This window comes from Cicer arietinum, chromosome 8 (assembly GCF_000331145.2).
Source record: "Cicer arietinum cultivar CDC Frontier isolate Library 1 chromosome 8, Cicar.CDCFrontier_v2.0, whole genome shotgun sequence".
Lineage (NCBI taxonomy): Eukaryota > Viridiplantae > Streptophyta > Magnoliopsida > Fabales > Fabaceae > Cicer > Cicer arietinum.
In genome coordinates, this window is record NC_021167.2 from 20,446,558 (window position 1) to 20,461,984 (window position 15,427).

At 30.1% G+C, this 15,427-nt stretch overlaps 1 protein-coding gene and 1 long non-coding RNA gene across 5 annotated transcripts; both read right to left on the reverse strand.

Moving 5' to 3' along the window:
• Nucleotides 1–3,774: 3,774 nt before the first annotated feature.
• On the reverse strand, nucleotides 3,775–6,046 carry LOC101512702 (uncharacterized). Its single transcript, XR_190383.4, has 4 exons — nucleotides 5,966–6,046; nucleotides 5,743–5,813; nucleotides 4,709–5,367; nucleotides 3,775–4,226 (listed from the first exon to the last, which is right to left on the reverse strand). It is a non-coding gene; the product is annotated as an uncharacterized lncRNA (long non-coding RNA).
• A 3,084-nt stretch (nucleotides 6,047–9,130) lies between these two features.
• On the reverse strand, nucleotides 9,131–12,201 carry LOC101512923 (uncharacterized). Of its 4 annotated transcripts, none has more exons than XM_027330373.2 (4): nucleotides 10,444–12,199; nucleotides 9,959–10,062; nucleotides 9,754–9,861; nucleotides 9,131–9,605 (listed from the first exon to the last, which is right to left on the reverse strand). In XM_027330373.2, the coding sequence occupies exon 1, from the start codon at nucleotides 12,136–12,138 to the stop codon at nucleotides 10,444–10,446; it is 1,695 nt and encodes a 564-aa protein (XP_027186174.1). In that variant the 5' UTR covers nucleotides 12,139–12,199; the 3' UTR covers nucleotides 9,131–9,605; nucleotides 9,754–9,861; nucleotides 9,959–10,062. The 4 variants fall into 4 exon arrangements, with proteins under 4 accessions (XP_027186174.1, XP_027186175.1, XP_012575182.1 ...); XM_027330374.2 differs by having other exon boundaries at nucleotides 9,131–9,861; nucleotides 10,444–11,774; nucleotides 12,089–12,181; XM_012719728.3 differs by having other exon boundaries at nucleotides 9,131–9,861; nucleotides 10,393–12,201.
• Between the last annotated feature and the right edge of the window lie 3,226 nt (nucleotides 12,202–15,427).

Below are 15,427 nucleotides of genomic sequence, written 5' to 3' on the forward strand. Positions count from 1 at the left end.
TACTAAGGAGATTCAAAATCAAGCGTGAAAAGATAATGAGAGACATTGGAGTAACTAATGAAGATATAGTTGGAACTAAAGAACCTATTAGCAAGCAAAACAGTCCATCAGTTAATTAAATATTCAGTTCCAAGGTTACAGGGTTAGATAAGCAAATTCAAGGAGCAAAACATCCTTCAATTTATATTGCACCTCAAACATAATTCAAGTTATCAAATTTTACAACAACTAGTCAAACAAATATATCTTCAAATAGGGATCTTTGTTCAAGAAAAAAGAAGTTTGACAATGTCAAGAAAGTTTCAAATGAAGCATAAATGACTAACAATCAAGGATCAAGACAAAACCAAGATCCAAAAGGTCCCATTATGAATAAAAGAAAATCACCTATGCATAATCAAAAAGCCAAAAAAAAAAAGTGTGGAAAATGAAGAAGTTCAGTAACCAATGAGCAAGACATCAGGAGAAAATAACATTTCAAGAACAAAACAAAAGGCCAAAAAAAAGGGTGGACAATGAAGATGACAAGGTAATGGCAAGTCAATAAAGTGCAACAGAGAAAACCAAAAGAATGACCTTGTACAAATCAATGGTAATTGAAGATTTTCTTAAGGAAAATAATGAACTTGATAATGAAGAAGAGTTGGGAAACGATAAAGGAAGTGAAGAGGAAGAATATGTCTTATCTTATATAAGTTTAATGTCAAAATAGGGACAACTAAGAAAAAAACAAGGGGACCAACTCATGGCTTGAAAATACATGGAAGAAAATTATGTATAAAAGTCATCTTATACAATGACAGAGAAGTGATAGAAATCAACTTACGCAACACTTTTTTATTGTTGCCACAACTCAATGTTGTAGTGTCTCCTTGCCCATCTAGTGGTCGTGAAATAAGGTCCAAGTTAGTTACAATAGACCATCACCTCATATTCCATCATTGTAGGTGATTTGTCCTAGTTTTGAGAAGGTTATGTGATGCTATCCAATTGGGTCAGGTCAATCCGAATTCACTGGTCTCCATATTGGCTTGGATTATGTAAGTGTGAGTCTTGTCCATACCAATTATCCCCCAAGTAGATCATGTGACGAAGTCGATGGTTGACTTTGAGTACAAATTTTGCCTTTATATAATCTGGAGTTGTCTTTGTTTTGAAGAACTTTGGATCTACTAGTTGTTGCTTGCTTATATTGAACTAACATTGGAATATCAATCAGTTTGATGTTATTCTAACTATGGATCATGATTTTTCTAAGCGTTTGGATATCTTACTCACAGAGGAATTTCGGACTTCGGTTTACCTGTTACTTTCCCGACTTCGGATTATGAAGGGTTGTTTCATTAATGAGCGTATGTATGAGAATTAGGGTATCTTACTCATAGAGGATTTCAAAACTTGGGTTTATCCGTTACTTTCTCGACCTCAAATTATGAAGGGTTATTTCATTAACAAGCGTGTGTCTGAGAGTTTATGTATCTTACTCAAAAAGGAATTTCTTACTTGGATTTATCCATTAATTTCCTGACCTCATATTATGAAGGGTCGTTTCATTAATGAGTGTGTGTCTACGGTTCCCTTATTGAGGTGTCCTATCAATAACTTTCGCATGACACGTGTCAAACCTAAGTAATCATCATTACTCTTCTTCATCATCTTATGTCCATTTTACCTTTTGTAATTTGCCTCGCTTCTTCAAAGAAGTGTTACTTATGTTCTAACTCACTCTCTTCCCTTTGGATCAGACATGATTTGAAATGGCTGATGATCAAGCATCGACTTTGGACGTTCAATTGTTTCCACCATACTTTTAGGAAATGAATTGGATACTTTACCGCTAGAGAACATTATTTGTTAAAACCTTAATTTCTTTTGCACCATTTAGATCACATATATCCTATAAATGTGCTACTCGTTTTCATTGTTTGAGTGTGTTTTTGAATTTTATTTTAAAATAAAAATTGCATTTACCTCTCTTAAGGTCACCTTAAATGACACTAATATCTCTTTTAGTAAAAAAAACATCCACCTCCCTTGTACTCGCTACAAAAATTGTGCATAACATTTGTTTTCTATCACTCTTTCAATTTTATCAGTCATTTATCGAAAACATACTAGAATACGCACTCTGATTAGGCTACTAAGATATAACCATACCTTTCAATATTGCAAATATAAGATGTATAGTCATACTTTTACAAATTAAAGTGAAAACGATAATTGTGTCATATAGTAAATAATATGAATAGATGTAAGTATAACAAAAAAATATTTGATGCAGTTTTTTTTAGAGAATATAGGGGTGGGTGTTTTTGCATCATTTAAGGTGAACTCATGGGAGGTAAATATAATTTCCCCTAATTTAAAAAAAAATTGTAATTCTTATTTTTTTTCTTCTAGCGTGTTTATTTTCCAAATGGTTTGTGAATACTAATAATTATCCGTCTCATTTTAATTGTCTTATTTGAGTGGTACACAATTCTTAAAAAAATGATCAGTTGTAAGTTATAAAATGCGTTTCTTTTACTCAAATATTATTAATGATTTGTTTTTAATGATTAGGATTGCAAGATTGCCGTGAGATTTCGAACCTGCACAGATCACTTTCACTTAGTTTTGTGGCAACTAAATATTAATTTGATGCAACATTTAATAATTAATTTTTTTATATATAGAATATTTAGAGTGATGAGGTGATATCTTTATTATTTTATACCTCAAAATATGAAAGATTTTAAGATTTGTATTACTTTCACAAAAGAATTTTTATTTATCTTCATCCAAACAGACTAATAAACCCATATTCAACATGAAAATCTAAAATGGTTTTAAAAAGTGTTATCCAGCCACTTCTTCTTTTTTAATGGCAAAGAAAAAAAAATTAAATGTAAAGTATGAGAGATATTCTGACTCATTATATAAAACGTCCAAGACAATGCAATAAGATAAAGCACAAAAAAAATAAACAAATTACAAGAGAGGTTAATTTGTATGGATTATCAATAAAAAAATTTACATAGTCGACAAATCGTAAACAATCATGTAAGGAGGCTTCATAAGTAGATCTATAATAAATCAAAATTAGTATGTCAATCTGAACCAAAAGAACACTGCAACAAGATGAAAGATCAAACAACGCTGCAATAAGATGAAACAAAATCATATTGTATTTAGACGAAGAATTCACATAAAAAATACAAAAGAAAACTAAATCTATATATGAAAATTATTTATTTGGTTAAAAAGGACAAAATAATGGCTCAAAAGCACCTCTATTGATTGAATGAGAAAGAAAGGAAAGAGAGACACGACAGCTAAATTTAGAGGCACCGCACTCATATTGATACTATCTAGCTATACATTGCGTGTATATTATTAAAATTGAAACTACTAATACACATAAGCCACAAGCTTATTATGTTTAGATACATGTTAACACAATCATGAATTTCAATTTTTAAGTAATTAATGTTTTGTATATATACACTTTCTTTAAAGTAGACATGTGTAGTAATTAATGTAAATATATATCTTTACTTTATATAAATACACTCAATTAATTACTCTCTTTTCATTGGTGTAACGGGTAAAATAGACATGTGTAGTAATTAATGTAATCTTGAATTTAAAAACATTTAAATATAAACAAATTTATCTTGAAAAATGCAAAATTAATGAACAAAATATCTATTAAGAACTGAAATTTTCACTTAAAATCACGTCAACTCTCCTAAAAACTTGAAAATAACAACTATAGATTTTGCTATCACAGCATGAAACATCATTTCTCTATTAACTTTTTGGGAGTGAAACATTACCGGTGAATTCATCAAGTTATTGAATCTAAAAATTACATAACAAACAAACAAGTATGCTTTACACAATCCATGTGCAACACAATAGTACATTTGAATCAACATTAAGACCAACACTTTTAGTAATAAGACATTGAAATAAGATATTCTAACTAAACCTATTAATCACTTTTCACCAAAACTTACAACATCATCTTTCCTAGCTTCACTTGAAGCAAAAAAAAATCTCCTAGCTGTGAATATTTAGAAATTGAATCAAAATAACAAAAAGATAAATCTCTACATTATGTTACATTATTTGTAATTTATATAAAAATAACCTTAGTGCCACATTTTGGACAATACATTGTCCTGATGATGAGTTGAGTTGACAGCTAAATCTTCATTACTTCCAAGCCATCAATAGGGAGACTGCAATTCAAAGTTAAATCACAATTAATAATCTAAAGTCAACAGTTTTATGACTCAAATAATCACATACGAGCTAACGAAAATTACCTCTTTGGTTTCTCTTCTCTCAAGGCATAACATAGCACTAAATATGAAGTGTCTTACCTCTCCTAGATTATATCTTTAATTTTATTATTGTTGTTCTAATTTCAAATAAAATAAATTAACCAAATCATAATTATTTAACTTTTAAAACAAGTCATACATATTCAAGTAACTAATAACGAAATCATCAATATTTAGTTTCACTTGCACTATTTTTCATTTCTTCAGCATCAGTCTTTAAATGTTTCTCAAATTAGCCTCTACAATTAAGTTCAATATCAAGAGAAACATATATACACATAATTATGTATTCACATATGATTTGAAATAACGTTGCATTTCTTCAAATTAAAACAAACAAAGACTTGCCAAAATTGAAACCAGAATTTCTGTTATACCTTTAAATTATTGCCTTCTTGCCTGCAGAGTTTTTTATCATGCAATCAGCAACCAGCCTGTACAAATTATACAACCGGCAAAAATATCCTGCGTTTTTGTTTTGACACAGCAGCAACTATCATCTCCCAACATTTTCATGCACTGCCTCCCAACATCCTACCCCTTACCAAATCAGACTCCAAACACATTTGGTGTGGCAACTTTATCCCTCAACATAGACTTGTGATAAAATATGTCCTTAAATGAAACTGAGGCAAACCCTTGGATTTGTATCCGATGATTAATGGACTACGGGAATCCCTTCACTTTGCTATTGAGCCATGTTCACGTATGTATACATAAGTACAACGGGTGAGCTATCCTATGGAGCTACCTAGAAGGAGCTCCAAGAATACTCTAAAATAGCAATGGTAAAAATACATTGTTTAAGATAGAATAAATCTGCCCCTTTTTCCCCCTAAGTGTCTCCTTTTATAGCCCTCACTTCTTGACCTAATGGGCCCTTCTTTGGAAGTCCAAGCCCATTAAGATAAATCTCTAAGATCCACACCACTTGTCCTACGAGTATTACAGCGCATGAAGCTGGTTGCCCCTTCTCCATGCAGCTTTTCCTTACAGGGCGCATGGAGCTGGAGCATGCGTAGCTCATGTTACTCGTCTGTGTAGGGAGGGATTAAATTAAGTCAAATTTGCAAACAGATTAAATTAATTATGAGAATTTTAGAGTTTAAATAAAAAAATAAAAAATGATACTATGAATATTTATATCCATCTTGCTATTCATTTCAATTGTTATTGCTAATTAGTATCACCATGTTAACCAACTTGATACAAAAACTAAAAGTAATCGCTATTTATAGGGAGGGATACAAGACTCATGAGAGATAATAACCAAGTAATATAGAAACTAATCCTAAAATTAATCTAAAATATACTAAAATTACAAATTGATTCTACGAGATATTATAAGATATTTTATAATATTCCAACAATATCCTTTCACGTGCTACTCTGAGTTGCATTTGTTGAGTACCTGAAGAACTCAGCAACGGGTGACTGATGATGTGCGGCAGTGGAGGCATTACATTTTCCTACACTTTCCTCCTACACATTAATTAGACAACATAGTTAAACTTTAAGTCTCACATCAAATACATTATCATTAACTTAAAAATTAATTTGTATCCTCATGGCTTTAGATTGCAAATAAAAAGAGGCAAGAGAAGATCAATAAAATTAACAATTTCATTACATACCTCAGGGACTTCTTGACCACACAAACCAGCACCACTATCTTAATTATATGGAGCTTCAAGGTCTTTTTTCCCAATATGGAGCTTTAAAATTATTGTTCCTATTCTTCCTCATGTCCTCTAGTCTCTGCTATGTGCTTATTACTTTTTAATGTGTGACTCTCCTCGTTTTTCATATTTGGGGCTCTTTTTCATACCTCAACAAACAAAATTTTGTTATTTTTGTTACACATATTCCGCCTTTTTCTTTTGTAACAAACTTTGATTTTTTTTCTTTGTTTTAAATATGTTTTTGGTCTTTGTAAATATAATATTTTTTAGTTTCAGTTTATATAAAAAATTTGTGTGGATTTCATCTGTGAAATATTAGAAAAATTTATTTTTTATCTTTAACGTTAAGTGGACTTTACAAAAAAAAAACGTTAATTGACAAAGGGGTACGTGGATCAAAAGTTTAAATATGTTTTTGGCTCATGTAAATATAACCGTTTTCAAGTTTATGTCTCTTAAAAATATTTATTTGAATTTCATATCTGTAATATCCAAAAACTTTATTTTTTCTTTAACATGTTACAAAAAAAAATTTGTATACTTCTTTTATTAGAAATAAGTATATAAATTATTTTTATTTTGGTTTAAATATATTTTTAGTTCTTGTAACTATAACAGTTTTTTATTTTAGCCTATGTAAAATTTTTTGTTTGGATTTCACCCTGTAATATCAGCAAAATTTATTTTTTTTCTTAACGTCAAACAAATGTTACAAAAACATTAAGTGACAAAGGGGAACGTAGACAAAATATTTAAATGTATTTTTTGTCATTGTAAATATAACAGTATTTATTTTTAGTCCATGAAAAATATTTGCTTGGATTTCATCCCTGAAATATTTAAATAACAAATAAAAATAAATATACAAATTATTCTAATATTTGAATTAATATTTCTATTGGAGTGTTACGATTAGTTCATGTTTTCCTCTATTTGTCTGTTTACTAGTTTATAACGTTCATTTTAAAGTTAAGTACCAAAAATAAAGTTTTTGGATATTACAGGGACTAAAACTAAAAGCTTTACTTTTTGTAACGTTCATTTTTTATAATAAAAAATTTTATAGAGACTAAAACTAAAAATTGTTTGTTATATTTACAAGAACCAAAAACATATTTAAACCTACTATTTTTTATTAAAGTTTTGATTTGAACTCAGAACAAGAAGTGTAATTTAACAATATCGATAGATGACCTAAGATTTAAGTACAAATTTACTTTTAAATTTACTCAAACAATCGATAGTTGATCTAATATTTAATTACAAAATTTAATTTTAAGCTTACAATAATGTTGGGCCAACATGTGTTTGCTTACTCTTCAAATAGCTATAACTATAATAGGATATGCAAGATTCTACCCTGCACCCTACACCTAAACCTGCCATCCCCTCAATCAATCTGAAAATACAATTTTGCCCTTTTAACCATCTATCAAAACTTTCAACTTTTTTAACTACTCATTTTTCACCCCTCTTTCGAAACTTTAGAAAAATTACATTAACCTTTGAAAGTTTCAAAATCTTCGAAATCAAAAGTAAGTGGCATACGAAAATTTCAAAGTTTCGAAACATAAAATTTCTAGAATATTCGAAAGTTTTGAAATGTCAATTTCCAGAAATCTTGAAACTTTCAAAAATGTTAATTTCCAGAAATCTTGAAACTTTTGAACAATTGGAAACTTCCAAAATAGAAAACTTCATAATTTTCTAAACTTTCGAAATAGAAAAATTTCGAAACTTTCCATATTTAGAAACTTTTGAAACTTTCCAGATTTAGAAACTTTCAAAACTTTTCAGATTTAGAACCTTTCAAAACTTTCCAGATTTGAAAACTTTCGAAACTTTTCAAATTTTTGAAATGTAATCCTTATTTGGAAAATTTGAAACTTCTTAAAGTTACGAAAATTTGAAACTTCCTAAAGTTACGAAAATTTGAAACTTCTAAAACTATCAATTTTGAAACTTATTATAAATGGTTAGAATGATAAAATTGTCGTTTTAAATGTCTTGAGGAGGTGGCAGATATAGCTGTGGGGGTGCAAGGTAGTAGTATCATCTAGGATATGTTGCTTCAAAAAGAACAATTAATGGCCCTTATCTCATGGCAAACTGTTTTATTGTTTAATTAAGTCATATTTTGAAAAAATGATAAGAGAAAAATTAGATTATCATTACTAAATTCGAGGCAAAGGCGCAATTTCAACAACCATGGGATTTGTCTATCGTCTTTGATCAACCGTCAAACCTCACCTTGTGGACTTCTTGCTATCAAGAAAGTGGCATAAACATGTGGGGTTAAATCATTGACCCAATGAATTTAATTTAAAATTGAGAAATATAATTAATGTAAATAAAAGCGTTTGCTCCTTGTCATCATTTACTTAGATAAGATACAAAATGTCATAATCAATTTTTTAAATAAAATTGTGATAAAATGTCCAACTTCAATTTAAAATTTGAGAAACTAGACTTAAATGTTGGAGAGACACTAGTGGAGAATGTTGTAGATATTGATGGGTAGTTTTTTGTGGTAAAATAGAGGGACCAAAATTGTGAGTCATGCAAACACAACTTGTGCGAAGTCACAAGCTGATGCATTCAAGCCTTTGACAACTTCGAGACCGTCCGATTAAGATAGGATAGTTCAAATTTCAATCTCGGTATTTTATATTAAATAAAAATAAAAATTTGTCTTAAATTTAATCCATCTGATCATGATCAAACAATCCAAATGTGCTTATTACAACTATTCCGACAACACTTAATACACGTCAGGAAAATCTTAGCCAAATTTCAAGTGGTCCTAAACCAAACTATTCATTCCATAAAACGTGTTTTCCAAAATCATATTAGTTTACAAACTCTCAAAAACTACATTCCCATCTCTCTTCTATTAAATGTATATAATCTTGTAAAACTTAATGGCTAATGCATTACTGCACACCATCCTTCGTGGAAAATAATAAAATTAATTTGTAAAAAGAATACCTTTTTTTCTTCATACACGTTGGAGCCATCAATATGTAACAAAGTAACTTCAACTTCAAATCTCAAAATTTGAATAAACTTTCAACAAATCGAGTCCTACTGTCTTTGTTTCATATCACAAACTAAGTATCTGTAAAATCTGGTATATACAGTAATGCAATAGGCTAAGAATAATGAACAAAATTGATATTGTGAATAACAATCTCTCTGTAAAATTAGCCAATAACTGTAAGAAAACTAACACAACCTCCTGGAATTAGAGAGACTAGTCTTTCTCAACCAAACCAACAAAAAATTAAGGAATGAGAATTTGTTTTCCCGTCGAGCCTTTTTCTATTTAAAGATACAAAAACAGAGCAAGTATTCACAGAGAATAGAAGGTTAAATTGCTTGTTTGGATTAACATACTAAAATATAGAAACTAATCCTAAAATTAATCTAAAATATACTAAAATTACAAATTGATTCTACGAGATATTATAAGATATTTTATAATATTCCAACAATATCCTTTCACGTGCTACTCTGAGTTGCATTTGTTGAGTACCTGAAGAACTCAACAAAGGGTGACTGATGATGTGCGGCAGTGGAGGCATTACTCCTCCTATACATCAATTAGACAACATAGTTAAACTTTAAGCCTCACATCAAATACATTCTCATTAACTTAAAAATTAATTTGTATCCTCATGGCTTTAGATTGCAAATAAAAAGAGGCAAGAGAAAATCAATAAAATTAACAATTTCATTACATAACTCAGGGACTTCTTGACCACACAAACCAGCACCACTGTCTTGATTATATGGAGCTTCAAGGTCTTTTTTCCCAATATGGAGCTTTAAAAATCATGTTATAACTCCTAAATCACATTTAAAAAATTAAGTAATTGCATTTACAAAAACAAGGTTTTTAGCAGATAACAAAAATATAATTCACAATGCAAATAGACAAGTCACCATAAAGCTTAATAGTGACAGTGACTGGAGGCTGAGTGAACAGACAATGCATCACATAGAAAAACCTTCTTATTCTTCTCAAATTATGCTTCTTGAGCAACAAGCTGCAATTCAAAGGCAAGTAATGTAAATCACTAAGTAATCTGTTAGACTATTGTTTCTATCATAATCCTGTTGCAGAAATATTACAAGACAAGTAATGTTAAAGCATGTATGCTAGACGCACATAATTCCCGTAAGCATTAGCTAGAACCATAAATATTTTGGAATCGTTTAGTTCAATCTTAAAGAGATGTGTGGGTGTAGTCTTTAACTCTTAACTAATTTCACATTGTAAAAAACCCTATAAACAAAAAAGTGCATTTTCCTTGACATATCTAATTTGCTAAGAACAAATGGATGTAGCAAATTGAGTTCAAATTTTATAGTATTACCTATTCACAATCCCATTCATACCAATCCTATGTAACAAGAAAGCATCTTACCTAGTTTTGCTTTTTCAATAGACCTCTAGAAATCATTTGATGTAGAAGTTTTTCTGCCTTATCTCTTTCATCTTGGTCAAAGAGGGCATAAATAATTGTTTCATAACTTACAACATCAGGAATACAACCATTGTCTTCCATTCTTGATAACAAAGCAAGTGCTTCGTCAAACAAGCAATCCTTACAAAACCCATTTATCATAATATTATATGTCCAGACAGTTAGTTGGTAGCCTTTAGTCAAAAGATCATGAAACACCACTTGTGCATTCTTAAGCCTTCCACCTTTGCATAGTCCATCAATCAATATATTGTATGTGGACATATTTGGCTGAATACCTTGGTCTTTCATTTTCTTAACCAATGCAATTGCCTGGTCAAGATGAGTCTTTTTGCACAAAGCATGTAATAGAGAATTAAAAGTGATTACATCAACCTGCAGACCTATACGATGCATCTCATCAACAAGTTCCCAAGCATAAGAGACTTTCCCCGATTTACACAAACCATCAATAAGGGTACTATAAGTTACTACATCAGGAACAATCATCTTGTTATGCATTTCTTTAAACAAGTTCATGGCTTCGTCCACCATTTTATTCTTGCACAATCCATTAATAACGATATTGTAGCACCGAACACTCGGCACCACTCCCTTGTGCACCATAGTGTTGACTATTTTTATGGCCTTGTTCACTTGATTAACTAAGCAATACCCATTCATCAAAGCACCATACATTACAGCGTTCGGTTTTACACCATCTTTTATCATTATAGCCAACACATTCACAACTTCTTTGACCTTTCCTTCCTTGCATAAGGAATCAACCAATATAGTAAAAGTATAAACATTTGGGTTGATGTTTTTCAATACCATTTCATGAAACAAACCAAATGCTTCTTTCAATTGACTAACAATACAAAATCCATATATTAGATTATTGAAAGTGATAACACTAGGAGAAATTCTCTTTGCAATCATCTCAACATACAACTCGTAGGCATCGTTTATAGATTTATCTTTACAAAAACTATCAATGATTATGCTAAACATTACCACATCAGCATTGGCCAATTTCCCATCAATTCGTCTCAGCAATTGCAGCGCGGGTCTTGTTTCCCCCATTTTACACAACCCATTGATCAAGATCCCATAACTAACTTGATCCAACTGAAATCCCTTTGCCACCACATGATCATGAAAGTGCAGAGCTTCCCGAATCTTATTGTTAAGACAAAGACCTTTCATAAGAGTATTCAAGGTTATGGTATCTTCCTGAAATCCCATCTTGAGAATCTTTCCCAATATAGAAAATGAAAAATTCATTTGACCTAAGTGGCAGTAACAATTAATCCAGATATTAAAAGTAAAAATATCAGGCATAATTCCATTGAATTCCAATAGGTGAGAAAGAGAAATAGCAGTGGGATAATGCTTCATCTTAACAAAAGAAGTTAAAATTGTGTTGAATTCAACAATGGATGGTGTAGGATTAATAGAGAGCATGTGATGGAATGAGGAAACAGCATGATTAACATCAAATTCGTTGGAATTGAAACGAGAATGAGAAGAGAATGAAAGAAGGAAAGTGTTTGAAGAAGAAATTGGAAGAAAATTGGGAATGGAAGAAAGAGAGAAAGCATACCTTGTTAGGGTTAATAACTTTGAAACTGAAACTGAGAGAGACAACAGCATTGTTGCCGAAAGCTGTGAAGTTCTCAGCAGCACATTACCGTTTTCTAATTTATTTGTTTTTTGGTTTTATGAATAGTTGTAAAAGCACTAATAATTACATTTTTGTTTTACTTTAATTTCTCTATGTAAATATTTTGTTCACATATCATAAATTTTACAATTTTGATATCAACATCCCATATTTGCTACCCACATTCTTATATTAAATATTTAAAATGTTTTTGTTTATTTATATTATTTTTTAAATCTTAATTTCTTATTCTATCTTTGTCTTCAACTATAATTTCTCTTTCTATCTTCATCTTCTAACTGACGCTTATATTCATCTTTAGTCATCTTTGTTACTTCTCATTTACATCAGATTTGCATCAATTTTGTTGTTGTTCTTGTTTTTACAATATTTAGTTAGGATTATGCAATTAAAATTGATTTTGACTACGTAAGCCGACTCTTTCTAAAACCTACGTGAACTATTAATTAAAAAAGTTTGTTTAAATATATTTTTAACCTTTTTAAGTTAATAAAGTATGCGGTTGATGAGTGTCAAACCCACTGAAATTATTAAAACCGAGTAAAAAATCTACTTGTACTAAAAGTGTCAACCCGAATTGTTTTTCAATTGATCAACTTAGATATTTCAAACCAATTAAATAAGGAAATTAAAATGTTTAGGGGTTTTAGTTTAAAGATAAAACAATCATAAATAACAACCAAAAAAATTTAAAAATTGTAATTGAGAAACAATCAATCCAAGAGTTTCGACAATAATTGAGTTTGATTCAATCTTTAACCATAAATAAACATTTATGTGTAATTTCACTCTATTACTTATAATTACAGCAATAAGCTCACTATAATTCAAATTTTCAATATTAGAAATGCTTATAGGATGAAGATTAATCAAGATAAATGAAGTAAGCAAACATTAAACCAAGATTAAACTTAAAACTCAAAGTTAAACCAAGCTAGACATAACATCAAACACCTTCAATGCAAAATCTAGTATTTGTTTTCTCTTCCTATAATTCAGTTAATGAAGCCATTAACACAATCATTCAAGAACCAATTTCATAAAATCATAATCAAGAATTCAATAAGAGAAGAACAAAGAAAAATGACATTTAGCATGAACAAACTATATAAAGCAAGATTTCGTAAATGAAACTCCATAATGTCTACACTCAAAGATTGACTACAAGACATAGCCCTCCATTAGTAGGAGAGAACTCATGGAAATTAGAATTTCAAAACAAACAAAAAGGTAGAAAACTTCATAATGAAGCAAGAAGGCAAGCTTTCTTTCCTTTCAAAACTACCTCATCGAGTGTGATATTGAACCTGTTAAAAATTATAAAAACCTCTTTTTTAATCCCAAAATATCCCTCTCTATAAGCTTTAAATGGGCACGAATTTTGTTCAAGTCCGGCAACTAATGAGAGAGTTATGGTCCTTTTAGTTAGAAGATGTATTGGGTTTTGACAGCAACGACCCTGTAGCTTGGGAAGTCCGTTTCACATTGATTTAAGTTAAGTTTGATGAAGCTTATGAAACACAAAATTATAGTAGTTTATCTTATCTTTCCAGAGGCACAAAGATCCTTATAATTTGATATTTGTAGTTCTAGATATGCTCAGCTGAAGACATAAATGTCAAGATTAATAAAAATCTAAAAATTAATGATGTTTGACAATTAAATCCAAATTAAACCCCTAATTCTAAGGTGCATCTAAGATCTATCAAATAAACAAAAAATGATTATTAGTAAACTAATTATGAAAGTTAATTAAGATCTAAATTCAATTTTCATCGGCGATTTTTTTTTATTTTATAATTTTTCACTCATATGTGGTTTGATTTATTCGTAGTCTATTAAAATACACCATTCACACCTAATCATTTCTTTTTCTTTCATGATCTCTAAAATTCAAAGTGTTCTTTGCAATCACTAGCATATAATTGAAATCAATTGTTCAAGTAAAAAGGTAAAATAAAATAAAATAATAAGAGCTTAGATCAGATGGAAACTTGAATGTACATTAAATATTTGGTAAAAAATATGAAATCATAAATAGAAAATTCTTACTTTACAAGATATGATGAATTTGTTAGTTTTAATAAATTAAAAATTAAAAAGAGAAGATTTTGAGAGCGGAAGATTCACAAACAAAATGATGGGTGTCCTAAGCAAGCCAAACACTGAAGAAATGGACCAAACAGAGTTTGTACTAAATGCCAGTTGCCATATCAACAGGCATTTAGGGTCTTCGCCGATTCGATCGACATGGTAGCCACTACGTCGATAACCTTCAATGCCTTCATCTTCAGAATTTGTTATTACAATTTTTTAGAAACTTCTTTTTTCTTGCTGTTTAATTTAATTAATGGTTTGATTCAATCAATGCTTTGTTTTTGGAAATAGGTTTGTGCAACATGGATGATTATTACTTGTGCTAGATTTAGGTTTTCTAAATTCGATTTTTGATTTGTTAGAATTTTTTTTTCACATATTGTGTATACGTTTGAACAGTCGTTTGCTTTGATTTGTATTTTTTAAAGAAAAAACTTAAAGTATATGGAGGAGTGTTTGATTTGATTGACCGTGGATTTTTATTTGTTATTTTGAACCGATCAAATTGAATGTGTTTATTTAAGGATGAAGATTTTTGTGGGAGTTGGCATTGAGGTTGAAGATGGAAAGGAAAGAAAAGAAAAAAGTTTTTTTTTTGGAGAGGAAAGAGAAGAGTTAAAAGATTGAGAAGTGAGTAGGTGTGAGTCGTCTATCTTAATATTATGAACTTTTAATAAATCTAAAATTGTAAAATATGGGGGATAAAAATTCAAAAAGAGGTAAATAAAGGAGGCTCAAATATGTGTTTGTTCACTATAATGAAATCAGTTTTGTATTTGTTAGTGAGTGATCAAATTTGGGATGAACTGATCAATCTTATGGTGTAAAGCTTCACATCAAAGATCACGAGGCTTATTTTGATTCATTCATTGTTGTTGTCTCCATCAGCTGCAACTCTTTTATCAGCATCCTTAAGGAAGAATTGGATGCTTTCCAGTTCAACTTTAAAGTCTAAAAATTCCCTGTGAACACCTTTGAGCAGTTTGACTTCTCTTGTTAAAAGTGAAAGCAGCTGGTCAATACCAAAAGACACTGCCATTTCTGTTTTGTGAGATGAAGATTTGTTAAGTGCAACTTTTACAGTGAGAGGAAGATGTTGAGTTTCTCCTCCTCACCTTTATCACAAAGAAAAGAAAAAGGCTAGCAAATATTAAGCATAAT

What these genes read in the sequence shown, in the direction of transcription:
- LOC101512923 (XM_012719728.3), bottom strand. Translation starts at nt 12,138, where the DNA reads ATGCTGTTGTCTCTCTCAGTTTCAGTTTCAAAGTTATTAACCCTAACA.